General features: G+C 34.8%; 3 protein-coding genes across 3 annotated transcripts in view; 1 reads left to right on the forward strand and 2 right to left on the reverse strand.

Moving 5' to 3' along the window:
- The first annotated feature begins 4,567 nt into the window (after positions 1 to 4,567).
- LOC137743627 (deoxypodophyllotoxin synthase-like) lies at positions 4,568 to 6,955 on the forward strand. Its single transcript, XM_068483552.1, has 3 exons — positions 4,568 to 5,032; positions 5,582 to 5,906; positions 6,446 to 6,955. The coding sequence occupies exons 1-3, from the start codon at positions 4,659 to 4,661 to the stop codon at positions 6,701 to 6,703; spliced, it is 957 nt and encodes a 318-aa protein (XP_068339653.1). The 5' UTR covers positions 4,568 to 4,658; the 3' UTR covers positions 6,704 to 6,955.
- A 5,665-nt stretch (positions 6,956 to 12,620) lies between these two features.
- On the reverse strand, positions 12,621 to 13,636 carry LOC137741476 (chitinase 2-like). The gene has a single exon (XM_068481181.1). It carries the CDS (start codon positions 13,631 to 13,633, stop codon positions 12,722 to 12,724), a length of 912 nt encoding a protein of 303 aa, XP_068337282.1. The 5' UTR covers positions 13,634 to 13,636; the 3' UTR covers positions 12,621 to 12,721.
- A 1,265-nt stretch (positions 13,637 to 14,901) lies between these two features.
- LOC137743133 (uncharacterized) overlaps positions 14,902 to 15,987 on the reverse strand; it is a 1,565-nt gene continuing 479 nt past the window's right edge. Inside the window, exons 1-2 of the mRNA XM_068483034.1 lie at positions 15,890 to 15,987; positions 14,902 to 15,746 (exon numbers count right to left, since the gene is read on the reverse strand). The exon at positions 15,890 to 15,987 is cut by the window's right edge and continues 479 nt beyond it. Of these exons, the coding sequence (XP_068339135.1) occupies positions 14,902 to 15,746; positions 15,890 to 15,987 (943 nt within the window). The remainder of the gene's footprint in view (positions 15,747 to 15,889) is intronic.

The raw sequence follows: 15,987 nt of genomic DNA on the forward strand, positions 1-15,987 counted from the left end.
TTGGTGAATTTTTTTTGTTTTAGAATCAATCATTGGTAAATATGCAAGTGTAACCTGAAAAATGCTCCAAGTGCTTTTGAAATTGAAAAATATTTTCTCTAAAAACGGTTTTAATTATTTTTAAAAAAATTTCAAACGAGTACTAAATATAAAATCCAGCAAAAAAAAAAAAAAAAAGAAAGATAATTTTGTTAGTCCAAGTACTATTTTTGTTGGACATATTTTTCTCAATCTCTTGTAAACAACGGTGGACTTCTTTGGTTTTTTCATTTTGGTCAGAGTTGGTGGACTTGTTCCAAGCACGAAAGATGAAAAGGTGTCCAAAAGGCTATACCTTTAGTACATACATATAAAAGAACTGCCCTTTTTCATGAGTTTGAAATTATCATATTCTTGTTAATTACTTTAGTGCATAAGATAATCTATCCAAGTCTCAGCGGACAAAAAACTCTCATTTCTCTCGTCTCAAGAGGTTATCTTATTAGCTTCGATGAAGTGAGGCGTTACCTGATTACCCCTTGTTCGGCACAACGAAAGCCGAATCAGTTATTAAACTTCACATTGATCTAGTAACCTTGTCTTTAGATTCTAGAACCCAAGGCTAAGACATGTTCCTTCATCGGCCATAATTGCTTCGATGCAAAAGTCAGCAGTGTATTCAATACTACCGCCACATCTATTTTATTTGCCTGACTGAGTTTGGCACACCTGCATTCATAAGCAAGACATATGTGATACCCTGTCCTAAATTTTTGTATTTTATTTCATTTTTAGAAGTATTTCAGAAGTTTTAATTGAAGTTATCTTGTTAAATTGTCTGGTTTTAAGAAAAATGAAATGACGAGTATTTTTGTCATTTCAAATTTTATTCAGCCTTTTGGGTCAAGTATTGAGTTGGTTAGGTAGAGCTCGATCCCACGAGCATTTTGTGAAATCCGTTTGTGAATCGGACTTGAAACCAAGAAGTTAGAAGCATTTTAATTTGAAAGGCATTTTGGTCATTTGGACCAAAAGGTGCTATTAATGGAGAAGTTAGAAGCATTTTAATTTGGAAAGTCGACCCAGAAGCCATGAGCCATTCCAAACCCCCATCGACCCCAATTCGAAGCACTGACCCACATGGCCAACGTATTTTTAGATGTGAATCCTGACCAAATCCAACATAACTCTTTTAATGCCGCCACCACCATCTTGAAGCTCTCACTTGCCTCTACAAAATCTAGCTAAGAACCAACTCGATAAACCACTACATGTGGCGGTGCGAGCCACGAAAGTCGAGGGTTCCGACAGTGGTTGTAGGAGTGACTCTGCTTGGTTAATCCGCAATGGAGGGTCACTACCTACATGGTTACTTGTCCCCAGGAGTGATTCTGCTTGGTAACCCATAATGGTGGACAATATCCTATTCGGTTATCTACTGTAGGCTTCGGTTGAATTGTGTCTCTCTAAAGTCTTAGTTTATTACATCTGCGAAAGAAGTGATTGAAGGTTTGTGTGGCTCAACATAGAAATAGTTTAATTGAATATTTACTTGATATAGTGTATCTAAAGTGAATGAATTCAGATGTGACTCATTCTTACTTGATACAAAAAGAGATGCAATGATGAAAGATATATTGATCTCATTCATACAAGTGATTGTTTGATTGATGTGTGTCATTCCTATACAACTTTGGGTTATGTGATGACTGATTGTTATCTCAAAAAATGTGTGGTGAGGTTCGGAATTAAAAACTATGTCTATACATATTAATGAGGCGTATGATGGTTAAATTACGAAATATGTAGTAATTAGACCTTTGTGATCATTCTGAAAACGATGAAAGGCAAGTGATTACAATCAAAATATAGATCCCAAACATTCTAACATTACATCAAACTTTGACTTATTGACTTTTCTCTGACTGAATTAGGGCTCATTTGGATATACTTTTAAAACGACTGAAAGCGCTTCTAGAGAAAATATTTTTGGGTTCCAAAAGCACTTAAAGTGCTTTCTGCAAGAAGTACCAGTTATGTGCTTCTTCTAGGAAGCACTTTAAGTGCTTTTCTAGGATTTACTTGCATCTTTACTAATGATTGGTTCTAAAAACATTTTCACTAAAAGCGCTTTCAGTCATTTCAAAAGCACATCCAAACGAGCTCTTATTGGTTAAATTGATGAGGCATCCTTCTACCTTTTCACATATTTAACGATGTCATCAATTTTTTAGACAACAATGTATTATATTTACACTTAGTGGGTAAGGAAATAAATTAGTTACATACTCGTCATTTACAAGATTCGAATTTAAGACCTCAAACTTACAAGTCAGGAATAATACCACAATTTAATTCTAAATAAAACAATAAATTTGATCAAAAATATAAATTGATACAATTTTAATACTTTATATTGTAAAAAATTAAGAGGAAATTAGAATCCCTTACAATTTTTCTATATCATCTAGACTAAAATTTTGTGCCGTTTAAGATTTGATTAAAGTGCTTTGAACAATAGCCACCTTAGCATTTTCTATTAAGTTAAATTACATGTCATTATTATATTTTTTGAAAGTAAAGTAATTTTTGAATTTATCGTTTTAGTTGCTTGATGCGTTTTCCTTATTTAGTTATTAATATATTTTCTCTTCTTCTAAATATATTTTTTTATCATTTTTTTTGTCTACATACGTAAACATTATCTCTTTTTCCAAAATGATTTGTTTTTATCGATATTTTTTTCCATATTGTCGGTGATCCAACATAAAAAGTTGTGTGTAATTTTTTCTATATTTTTTGTGAAACTACTTTTCTTTGTTTTTTGTTTTTTTTTTTGTTTTTTTAACATATAGGTGTTGACGAACATTATTAGGTACAATGCTTTGTGTATATATAATCTGTGGATATGTTTGAATTTGTAAAGATCGTTGATTAATAAGTTTATTTGCAGTTTTGAACGTTTGATTTGGTATATTATTTTTTATTTTGGGACGTTATGATTTCGTACATATTTTTTATTGGTACATTTATATTGTTGTCAGTCAATTTTCTCTTAATGTACAAAAAGAAAAACTTATTTTGATGCATTTGATTTCGTGGAATTTAAAAATATTTTAAACCCATTTTGGAAAAAAAAATCTTTTAAAATGGGTGATCCACTGGAAAGTTACTCGTGAGTTCCCAGAAACAAAACTATGGGCGTGACCCAAAAAGGACAATATCGTGCTACGGTGGAGCCGGTCTGGGATGTGACATGGAATCTTACCACATTTTTTTTTTTACAATTATCTAAAGAGAGAGAAAGTAATTAAAAGGCTAGATTATAAGAAATTTGTTTCAATATGACGCATATTTTTTTTCTCATGAGATTTTAGGAATTATGGGGTAGTGGCAGGTCATGTAATTTTGATATAAAGCTTGATTAGTTTTGATACATATAGCACTAAAATTTAACAAAAAATATTAATCAAATCTCTAAAAAATATAGATATTTAATTAAAAAAATTTAAAACTAAGCCGCCTATATAAAAAATCTCAATAATTAAATTGAAACGTGATACCTAATGAAGGGTGTAAATTATAGCTGGCCATATAGAATAGAATAATATGAATGCATTATCCTTGAACGTGCCCGAGTGAAATTGTAGATCTTGCATGCAGCGCACGTGGATGAGTAAAAAATGAAAATATATTAGTAAGATTCAAAGAAAGCAAGCACAGAGAGAGAGAGAGAGAGAGAGAGAGAGAGAGAGAGAGAGGCAATAACTGAGACAGGAACGGCGCGCGCGGATTTTGACCACCCATTGAATTAAGTGATCGAAAGTTCTGTTTCAGTACACTACTAGCCGCAGACTCCACCAACCATGTAATTAACAATAACATTTGTCAAGGAAAGATTGTGTGTAATTGTTGTTTAAGTGTTATAATATGTTCCAATGGAAAAAATAGAAGTTATATTTTGAAAATTAATATTATAATATGAATTACCGACAAAGTTAATTTGTCTTTTAGATTAATAAAAAATAAAGACTTAAGTACATTTTTTGTAACAAAAAAGACTAATTACATTTTATATCTTCAAGTTTGAGGTGATTTTTAAATTAGGCATGAGATTTCAATTTTCTCGCATTATCCTTTATGATTTTGAAATTGTATCAAAATACACATTTCCTATATTTGAACATCTCATTATCCATTAAATTGATGAGTTGTTAGGTTATGTGGTGCGATGTGGCTTATAAGTCAATCCAGTTGCGGATTTTATGCTCACCATATCATAAATTTAATGACGAAACATTAAGACTTATGAGACAATATTAAAAAATTAAAACCTCGTGACCCATTTTGAAACTTACTCAAAAATAAAAAATGCAAAATGTAGTTAATATGACATAAAATAGAACCACATAAGAAATTCAAAAATTCAAAAATTCAAAAATTCAAAATGATGAAACCTGGTGACCACATAAAGTTATAAAAATAAAAAATTTGACCGGAATATTTTACATGCTCGACCTACTAATATTCATTTTAATTTATTAGGACTACAGGGGAGCCAAGTTGAATGAAAACCACTATAAAAGCAGCATGAAACATCTCACTTTGCCACCCATCAGTTTCCTCAGGAAGTAGAGATCAGAAAAGTACTGCATAGCATCTCAGTACCAGTGAAACTAATGGGTTCCTTAACACTTCCAAAGCTTCCTACCATCAATTTCTCCGTCGATGCCTTGAAGCCTGGCTCAAGTTCTTGGCTGTCCACCTCCAAACAAGTCCGATATGCACTCGAAGAGTACGGTTGTTTCGTGGCGCAGCACGATCAAGTTTCTGCACAACTTCTGAACAATATCTTTGGGCAGGCCAAAGATTTGTTTGAGGTTCCTTTGGAAAACAAAGTGAAGAACGTTAGTGATGAACCATATCGTGGGTATATTGGACCCAACCACCTCATGCCACTCTATGAAGGTATCGCCATTGATAATGTCACATCCCCACAAGAAACTCAGAAGTTCAAAAATCTCATGTGGCCCGATGGAAAGAGCAATTTCTGGTAAGCAATTCTAGTGTTCTTCGTGTTGTACATGGTTAAATTTTGTTTTTTTTTAAAAAAAAAACCTCTCTTGCCAAATTGTCTACATTCTAAACTGTGAAAAAAAAAACCTCTCTTGCCAAATTGTCTACATTCTAAACTGTGAATCTGTTGATCCTGTTGATTATTATCTAGATGATGATCTAATTCCTAGTCTACCAACATAACTAAATTATTTTCTTGTTTCTAAAGTCATATTTAGGATTGCTTTAGAAGAAATAAAGAGGCTTTCCTGACGGCGAAAACATTTGCGACTGCAACTTCAGAAAAACATAAAAATAATTTTTGCTTGTAAAAGCGCTTTTTGAAGTTGCTTGTTTAATTAACAAACACTTCAATTGTTTTCCTAAACAACACTTCTAATAAAAGCGCTCCTGAGCAAAAGTTTTACTTACAGAAGCAGTGTCAAACATGTCTAAAAAGAGAACACAACCCATTTAACATAAATCAAACGTTGAATTTCATAATTTATTATACATAGTTATAATTTTTTTTCATGTTTTGCTCCAGTGAAACTACAGATTCATTTGCCCAATTATTATCAGAGTTGGAGCACAAAGTGGAACAAATGCTATACGAAAGCTTCGGAGCAGAAAAGCAGTACGAATCTGTTGCTAGTGCCAACAGCCACCTTCTTAGATTCCTCAAGTATAATAAACCAGAGGAAGCTGATTGTGCTACCTTGAGATTTGCGAGCCATACAGACAAGAACTTCACCACCATCGTCGTTCAACACGACGTCGGTGGTTTGGAGGTTAAAACCAAGGATGGTGACTGGATTAACATTGAGTCCGCACCTTCACAGTTCTTATTCATGGCTGGTGATGGATTGCAGGTTTGTTCTCATTCCCATATGATTAAATACCATCAAGTACTTAGTTTTCAATTACTATATACTAGTGCTACTTAGCTCAGCTAATGCTACTTATCTCAGCTAACTCCCTATTAATTTTTTAATTATTTTATTATTTCTAACTTTTTGTCTTCGACAATATATACCTGATGTATTAACGTACGGATTTGGATCCTCTCCTGAGCTAACGGAGAGGATCATACTCATCAATCATCCTGGATCATTGGATTTTTATCCAACAGCTATAATAATTACAACTTTAAAGGGACCCCCTGTTTATAGCCGTTGGATAAAAATCCAACAAAAATCCAACAACTTAGGATGATTGATGAGAAGGATCCTCTCCATTAGCTCAGGAGAGGATCCAAGTCCTTAACATACACCTTCTTTATATACAAATGTGAGGAAAATACAAAAATGTCTGCCAGTTTGGTGGTAATACACTAGTTTACGCATTGTTTGACGTGGACGTGCTACAAATGGTAACAATTTTTGTTTGTTATTTGACTTGGTTTGATTAGGTATGGAGTAATGACAGAATAAAAGCTTGTGATCATCGAGTGAAGCATTGTGGAGACAAGACGAGGTACTCACTTGGGTTGTTTACATTCAATAACGGAAAAATACAAGTACCAGAAGAACTGGTGGACGAGACGCACCCACTGCTCTATAACCCATTGGATAGTCTTGAGTATATAAGGTTTCACAGTAGGGGTGAGGCCAGGAATTTAGTCTCTCCTGTCAAGACCTTTTGCGGTGTTACAAATTCTACAGCCTAATATGCAGGACTGAGGAGGCCTCAACCTTGATGCTGGTTAATAATATTTTTTTTGTGTTGATTAGTGATAAATGTACTATTAGGAGCAGCAGGAATCTTTCTTTTTAATTATTTAATTTCCAAATGCATGCATTAGCATGTGCTTAATTTGGGGGATTTCATGGCTGCTTCCTTCTTGGAAGGGAGCACTCCAAAATGGTGTACAATAGTTTACATCTATGTGTAATAAAGCATTCAACTTTGATTTTCTTCACCGTTCCCGTGACTATGGGTAATAAAGCATTCATCTTGGGAGAAGTTTATAATTAAGTAAAAATACTATGCATATACATATTTATGGGACGAATTCGTGACATCATTTTTTTCTATATAATTTTTGACACAAGTTTTTGTGGGGCCATTCCGTAATGTATATCGACGATCCGAACCGTTTATCTTTTAGAAAGTCATTCATAGATCATCCCTTCAAAAAATTGGACAAATCAAAAGCCATAAGACATTCATTCATAGTGAAGAAAATGAATGAATACGTTTCTAAAAGAAACCGTAATAATTTAACGGCCATATGGTATCATATTTGTGTGATTTTTGCAGACGATCAATGAATGATGATCTAAGAAATAGATGGTTAGGATTGTTGGAATACATTACGGAGTGGGCTTCATAAAAACTTGTGTTAAAAATTGTGTAAAAAAAAATGGTATCACGAACATGCGCCCAATAGATATACAAGCTCTTTATGCAAAGGGATCCCCATTTTTTGAAAAAAATGGGGATTAGGTGTGGGGCCCACTCCACATTGAACTTCAACGATCCGAACTGTTTATTTTGTAAGTCTCATTTCATAGATCATCCTTACAAAAATTTAATTCAATCCGAAACCATTTGCCTATTTAATTATCAAGATAAAATTTCATTGTTTTCTACTTAACAAAGTATTCGTTAATTTCATTGAACTCAATTAGATATCTTAAACATTTCCAATTTGGCTAATACTTTGCAAGGATGATTTATGAGGTGCAACTTGAAAAATGGACAGTTGGATCGTTAAAGTTAATTTGAAGTGGTGTAGATTCCACAATTAATTTCTATTTTTATAAAAAAAATTGGGATCCCTTCCCTTCAAGGTTTCCTATATATATATATATATATATAGTTGCAAGAATTCTTTTAAGACCGAGATCTTCTAGATGTGTATATGTAATGTCATTCATAAATAAAATATCGTGCTTTTCTTCTTCTTTTTTTTTTTTTTTAATTTTTTTAATTTTTAAAAGGACTTTGACCACAAAAAGATAAGAGAAATTTTATTTGAACCCATATAACTTCTTTTTACACCCAACTTAAATTTTAAATGTGAAGTGTCTTTTTTATACTATTGCACAATTACCATAAAGTATAAGATAAAATTAACAAGAAAACTAAAATGTATCAATAAATTCACATTCAATAATCAAATCTTGCTATTATGCAATCTTTCTCTTATGTCCTATTCTGGCTAAAATCCTAATACGCTCTCATAGAGAAAATAAGCTCTTTTTGACAAATACATAGTGATTTTAAAGTTTTTGATCTTCCAACTAAAGTATGAATCGATTCATGAGTTTTTATTTTATTTTAATTATTTTATGAACTCAAAGAAAAAATTCACTCGATGTCCCATCCTTGGCGCATCTCAGGATCAGATTTTCCTGCAGCTACGCAAGTCTTAAGCAGCAAATAATACTCATCGCAACTGAGACAACCTAGATGCTTCAGAATCTCACAAAATTTCTCAGCACCATGTACATCTTTCTCATCCTCAAAATACTTGAGAAATGTAATATTGATAGTTTAGTTAAAAATAATATGGGTGTAAAGAGTAAGTTGGGTGTAGAAAGAAGTCGCATGGATTCAAATAAAATTTCTCAAAAGATAAAGCACTTAATAAGACAAGGTTTTTGAATTATTAAAGAGAACAAATTTGATCACTACCTTTAGATCATGTAAAAGTTTAGCATTTACAGTTATTATGTACGCATCAAATAATGATAAGAGAAATAACCTTTTTTTTTTTTTTTTTTTTTTTAACAAATGATATTATCTACACTAAGAAAAACAAGGGATGGGTTTAGCCTCACAATGAGTTAGCAATAATGTGGATAGAACATAAGCCTCTCACTTATAGATGAAAATATTGCAAATCGTAGTGCTAAGTGGCAGAAATAAGCCATTTAATAATAAAAAAAAACTTATTTACTTTTTAGTTATACCTTTTAAAGGGCAATGTCACTCAAATGAAAAAAATAATAATCCTATCAAAATTTGGCGTACAATGAAATGACTTGTAAAGGTATGGTTTTTGTTTGAATATATTTGTATCTATTAAGATGGGAAGTGGAGGCCAAAATGATAATCCAATGTGCAAAGAAGATATGGCGGAAGAGCCTGAAGAAGAAGTATTGTACCCATTGCGAACTCTATTTTGCTTAAAGAAGGGATCCTGAAACATCAAACATGACGAGTTATAATGATCCACTATGAAACTCGAGGTATGGATATAAATTCAATTACGTGATAAAGATGATTTGAAAAATCCACAACCGATAAATGTGGATTTAAATTTCAAGATTGACTGAACAAGTAAGGGGTGTAAGAGTCGTCAATCAAGAAGGAATTCAATTATAAAATTTCATATTTCATTTTTACTTATGATCTTGTTTTCATGATTGTACCATCTAGGCACAAAGAAGCTTGGACTCCTTGAGTTGAAGAATTTATTTGGTGATCAAGCTTGTCTACTTAATATCAAATTCGACTCAAGGAGAACTCGAGGTCAAGTTCTTTACAAGTGATAGGGGTGATCCGATGTAGGGATGGGAAGCATTAGAGACAGATGTCAAGCATTGAGGTAATACACAATACGTATTAGGAGGGTCTGCAGCCATGCATGTGACCCCGCTTCTTGCTAATAATGGCAATCTTGGACATGTCTTGTTGGCCTGATGCACCAGCAGAGCTTCCAAATTGAAGATTCTGACCATAAGTTAGATGTTAATCCGAAGCATGCATGTTCAGCCGCAAGAACCTGTTAAACTTCTGTATGGGGTGTGCTCCACACATTGTCCGCATTTTTTTTTTGTAAGGATCCTATAATTAAGCAATGTATTTAATAAGTGAGTGTGTAAAAACTTCTTGAACCCATTTTACCATATTAAAAACTGGAGGGAGGGACAAGACCATTATATAGGTCCTCTTATTCACTATTTTTCTCAGAAAGACGAGGGTCATACGTATACAATAAATACACGGTTCATACAAGGTTCTATTGTCCCATTTTCGTAATAGTGGTTTATCTTAATAATCCCAAACTGTCTATTTTTTTAATTAGGTGCTCCCCTAAGGATGTTGCACATCAAAAACATAGACAAACAATCAGAAATATCAACGTTGGATGAAATGGAAATATACCCAGATATTTGCAATTATTATTTATATATGTATTCATTTTAATTAGGTACTCCTTTAAGAACTATCTGAAAACACATTTTTACTTCAAATAATGACGATTTTGACTTGAAATGGATGGAGACTATGTAGAAAGTTCTTTAAACCCTAGACTTGCCATTCGGGAAACGAACACTACTGAGACTGAGAGATTGATAGTTGACCTAGTTGGCAAAAATCAAGAAATGCACTTTGAACTGCTTATACCGCGTCGAGTTTCCACATCAATGTCATTTATAATTATGTTAACACTCACTGCACTCCAAAGTCTTCGAAGGATTGGTGGCAAAGTTGACCATGGCGATCGATAAGAGAAAGGGTGTGTTGCTAAGGCATGCACAGTAAGTAATAATCAGCTACGTTGGATTAGTGTTGAGGACTTTCTTGGCCTTGAAAATGAAAGACAAAGGTCACTCACAGGTTACTTTTCTTATAGTTGGTTAGGTCTTTAATTCATGGGGTGCCATCAAGGAGGAATGTTCATTAATCCACCGTCCAAAAAGAACCTAGCTAGCACCTTGGAAAGACTAGCTGTGTTCTTTTTCCCATCAAATAAAAAACTCTTTCACTATGGTTTGGAGAGGTTTCAATTGTTAAACCAATGCCTATTTAATTGACTACTCGAGGGTTCAATATTGGCCACATTATCGAAACCCCTCGTGAAGGAGTGGTTAAGAATATTCAATAATGTATCAAATTTAGTGCTCAATTTTCACGGCCTTTATTGTTGTTTATATAATAATAGAATCGCAACTCCTTTGAATTGACGGAATAGGTTTGATTTCACAAACCGAACTACTTCAAATCACACAAAGGGGCTTTGATTTGGTTCACAAATTTTAAAATTTCGGTCGTTCCCTATAAACTCTGTGTGGCTTGTTAAATTGTGATTGAATATGTTTGTATCTCTTTAGTGAATCGCCATAAACGAAAAAGAAAAGGATGCAAAGCAAGCTTTTTCATTGGATTTAAGTTTGGTGGTACTACAATCTAGTGATATTTTTTTGAGAAGTCTTAAGTTGGAGTGCTAGGTTTGACTAGTTGGTTTCATCACAACATAAAGTATGTTGGCAAATGACAGAATGCATCGAGTACTGCTAAACATGGGGTCATGAGAACTTGAAGATTACTGAGTACTGAACCCAAGTTAGGGCTCTACCATTCAAAATTTAGGTCAATTAAATTTGTATTGTAGGGTCTTAGACCAATGAAATGTATTTTGCACAACTTCGTACGTCTTTGACAAAAGAAAATACAGTTAAAAAGTTTATATAACATATTTAATAATCGACAGATTTCCAAAGCAATGCTGCTTTTGCTTTCGATCGGGTCGGTATCACGGGAATTGAAAAGCTGCATTAGAGCTTAATTTCCATGTTTGCTACACAGTCTAGACTTATGGTATTAGGGAATTAACTACAATGAAAAAAACCAAATAACGATGAAAATTTGAGAAAGCTGAAGAATAGAGAAAAATAAAGAAGAAAGAAGTGCTTTTCTATATTGATTGAATGATTCTTGGTTACTACAGATAGCTCATAAGCTATTTATACAAAACAAACTACTAACAAACTAGTTTACGATTTCTACTAACAACCTAATGCGCCAGATAATGTCACATGTTACTAAATCAAACACTGAAGAAGTTGAGGTTCCACCATAAAACCAATTGATAATATAGGGAGTAGCCCAACCTCTTATAAGTCTTTGCAAGGTTTCTCCTCCATCAATGTGGGATTAATTCTCAACACACCCCCTCACGTGTGACGAATATTTAAGCCTAATACGTGGACAATATAACAGGGTGACATGGAGCGTGCGTGGCCGTTTGACTTCACACGTGTGACAACCTGCTCTAATATCATGAAGAACTTGAGGTTCCACCATAAAACCAATTGGCAATATAGAGAGTAACCCAACCTCTTTTAAAACTTTTGTAGGATTTCTCCTGCCATCAATATGAGTTTCATTCTCAACACGATCACATATTGACATCACTTTATAATAGCTTCTGTACAAACAATATCTCTCATCTTTGGTGACACATATCCTTTTATCTCCATTTATGTGTTGGCAATCTCAAGACAGCCAAGTATAACTATTAGTTTCGCTTACTAATATTCGTTTCACAAGATAAAAAGACGAACAATAATAAATATCATTTAGTTTGATGACATTTAGGTTTTACTGAATCTCATGCATGATAATTGTTGAATAAAATAAAAAATGTACGTTGTATTACGGGATTCAAATCCCATATTTGATGTGAGGGTAGATCATCAATGGTGAAAGTTGAATTATGCAATGGCAACGCTAGAGTACCTAGCTAGCGTGTGAAACAAGAACCATATGTTGAAAATAAGAAAATTTTAATAAAAAGTAGCACTCTTACACAATCATACAAGACAATCTGAAATATGTAAAAACTCTAGCACACATGAAAGTAAGTATATTAACCTGGAATCCAATTCCAGTGCCTACTTCTTAACCACACCCGTATACAAGGCAATGCATAAGATCATAATATATAGTACTAATTATTGGCCAAGAGAGCTTCCGATTGCTTTTCGTAGCGGAAACCAAGTTTCTTGGAATCATCAGCTGACCAAACAAAGATTCCACCGAGTTTTCCCTCACTCCTGAGCCTCTGGCAGGCTTTAAAAAACCCGTTCTCCGGTGACAATCCGCCACTCCCATCACTGATAAAGCTTGCCAAGACCTGTCCGCCATTGTAATTGGAGCTCTGAGTGTTGAAATAGTTGATGAACTGAGACACCGTGGTGCTCTGATCGTAGGCATAAAATTGGAAATTGACATAGTCAATCAAATGGCCATAGCTCTTCCACAAGGCCAAGTAGTGGCTCTGAACTTCATCGTCGTCAAACGGAGCAATAGAAGCAAATGAGATCACTCCATTGTTCTTTAGGGTTGTTATAAGCCTTCCAATGCACTCGGAAAATGTATCGGGGTCTGCTTGAAAGTGCTCGTAATCAATGTCGATTCCGTCCAAGTTGTACTGCTGGATGATGCTTGTGAGTGAAGAAACAGCATTCGAAACCCACGAATCAATCGAGGAAGGGTTGAAGTAGGTAGAGCCACTATTGACACTATCTCCTCCTAAGCTCAAGGCAACTTTGACATTAGAATGTTGGTTTTTGATGGAGGAAACTTGGGAAGGGCTGAGGTTGTCGGAGTCCCAAAAGACATTGAATTTTCCGTTGGTGGGAGAGGAGCCTGAGGGGTCATAGTCTATGGCGAAGGAGAGAATGAAGTGGAATTCTACATTAGGGTTTATGGGGACATCCGAAAACTTGACGTTATTGAATTCGGCTCCTATGTATTCGCGAAAGAGATCGGAGTTTCCCGGGCCGGCTTGGATATGGGATGTGAGGAGGGCTTGCAGAAAGAAAAGAGTGATGACGAGCTTAAGCATTGGAACTGCCATTGCTAAGATTCAAGAGTAGTGCTAGAATATGTTTTTGTGTGTGGCTATGAGTCACGTTATGTGACACTTTTATAGTGCATTAGTTACTCAATCTGAAGATGTTTTTGTGCATGAAGTGCCGTTGCAGTAGTTGTGTTTTTTGTGTTGAGCTTTGTCTCGGCCGAATTGCACAGGACAAAATTGTGGCAATCATCTAGATTGTGTCTAATATCAAAATTTAATAATATTTCTGGCCCGGATAGTCCACTAATAAGGCCCAAATTTGTTTGTTGAAATCCCCAAATATACAAAATAAACTGTAACAAGGCCCAAAATTGTTAGATAAATGCCTAAATTTTACCTCATTGCTAGGTATATGTACTTTCAAAATAGTTTACAAATATTGTAACTCAATTGCTTAAAGTCGTTCACTCTTACACCTGATATTCAGAGTTCGATTTCTACCTCCTTTAATATCACTCGTTAAAAAATAGATTAATAAATGGTCAGATGTATTAGAAGTTCACATAGTCAATGACAACGAGCTATACATCCTACATTAGGAATGCTTTGAAAACATCGACCAGGATCTCGCTTTCTAAATTTTATGTTGTCTCAAAGTCTTTTGAATTATTAATCTCACATTCAAACCTACTATTCATAGTTAAGTAACTTAAGTTCATCAAAACAGATTCAGTAGTCAGGAAAGTATAACTAATCATACTATCCTATATTTGTAAGTAAAGCTTGGTGTACTGGCACGTGGAGAAGAGAATAAAGGGATGCATGGCAGAAAGTGCACATGCATTGGCAGCCTTGCATATTTTTCATGCCTAAGCGCTTTACTTATATGTATACTAATATTGACGACTTGACAACATATATAAATATTATAAATCAACGACATACTGAAAAACCGACCATTTCTGCTATTAGAATTTGAAAATTGATCATTTGGTCAATTTCTCTTAAATTTTTTACACTTCATTTATATTTTTATTGTTACCGGAACTTGAGGAGAAGTTTTCAAGCAGAAGCTAGGGTTGCTTGCTAATAGCAGAAAGAGTTATTGTTGGTGTGCCTTGTTTGATCTGAAACTGTTGACTGAAACCAAGATTTGCCATGAGAAGGCACACATGTGTTAGAAGCTCTCCTCCATGCCTAAGATGTTGCGCGTGCTCCTTCCAACTGCAATGACTCGCTGCGTAACACAACATCTCTATCCACACTTGGCTTATTATCCCCCATTTTTCTTCATTACTCTTTCCCTCCTCAGTTTCCAATGCCATCTACTGTTTTGCAAGCCTACACCCATCAAACAACACTGTCTTGCTTCTATCACCAATCACCATTGCCGGAACTAACTCCGTGTTCACCTCAAGCAAAACCTGCCTGGCGTGGCCTGCCCCTTTGGTTATGACTTCTCTTCTCTTTTCAAAAAACTCTGTGGCCTCTGCGCACGTGTCACGAAATCTAATCTGCCCAATTCCCTCTGGCAACATGAAGGGGCTGAAGACGAGAATGTGCATCATATAATTTGAGAACAACTTGCTCACCTTGGATTTGGAACTAATTAGAGATGGTTCTTGATTTTTATTTTCAAGATCATTGTTGAAGCATAAATCTGTTGCAATGTGCCATAGAAGAATGCTTTGGTCTAATGAAGCTTCTTCCACACTCCAACCAAACTTTTCTATATAGTTACTCTTTTGAAGAGCATGAGTGCCTCTCCAATCCAAGACTTCACTGGTTGCAACATTTTCTCTTTGAGCATCTTGGAGTTGCGCAACAATAAGCTCTCTCATCTCAGTAGGGACATCCTCCTTGGCTGTGTACCAATATTTCTCTAACAGGCCATAGATGTGAACGAGTTTGAGAATTCTAGCACACTTGGGGGGATTCTCTTTGAAACAAAAATCGATGAGATTGTATTGTGCCACGGATTCAGACCAATTTTTGTCGTAGCCCAAGCTTGATCTAAAGGAAGAGATTGCTTGATAGACACGAGAAGCAAGCGAGTGCGTCTGCTTGCTTAACCAATAGAGTGTCCAATCTGTACAAATTAGTACAATGATGGCGTACAACTCAAGAGCAATGGCTCCGGCAGACAATAAGTAGGTGAGAGTTATATCAACTGTGGAATAAAAATGCTTATCAATAACAAGGGCAAAGACTACAAGTGTGGAAATGGAGCAAAGAAGGTTGATGAAGCGAAAAATGATACCCGGCGAGAATACACAACAGTTGCCTTTGTGTATAACACATCATAAACAAAACCAAGCTCAACCTCTATTACTTTAAGGACTCCTTTCGGTGAATGACCCTGAAGCATTTCACTGCAGCAATTGCGATCATTGTAGTCCAGGATGAGATCT

The sequence above is a fragment of the Pyrus communis genome, chromosome 8, assembly GCF_963583255.1.
Source record: "Pyrus communis chromosome 8, drPyrComm1.1, whole genome shotgun sequence".
Lineage (NCBI taxonomy): Eukaryota > Viridiplantae > Streptophyta > Magnoliopsida > Rosales > Rosaceae > Pyrus > Pyrus communis.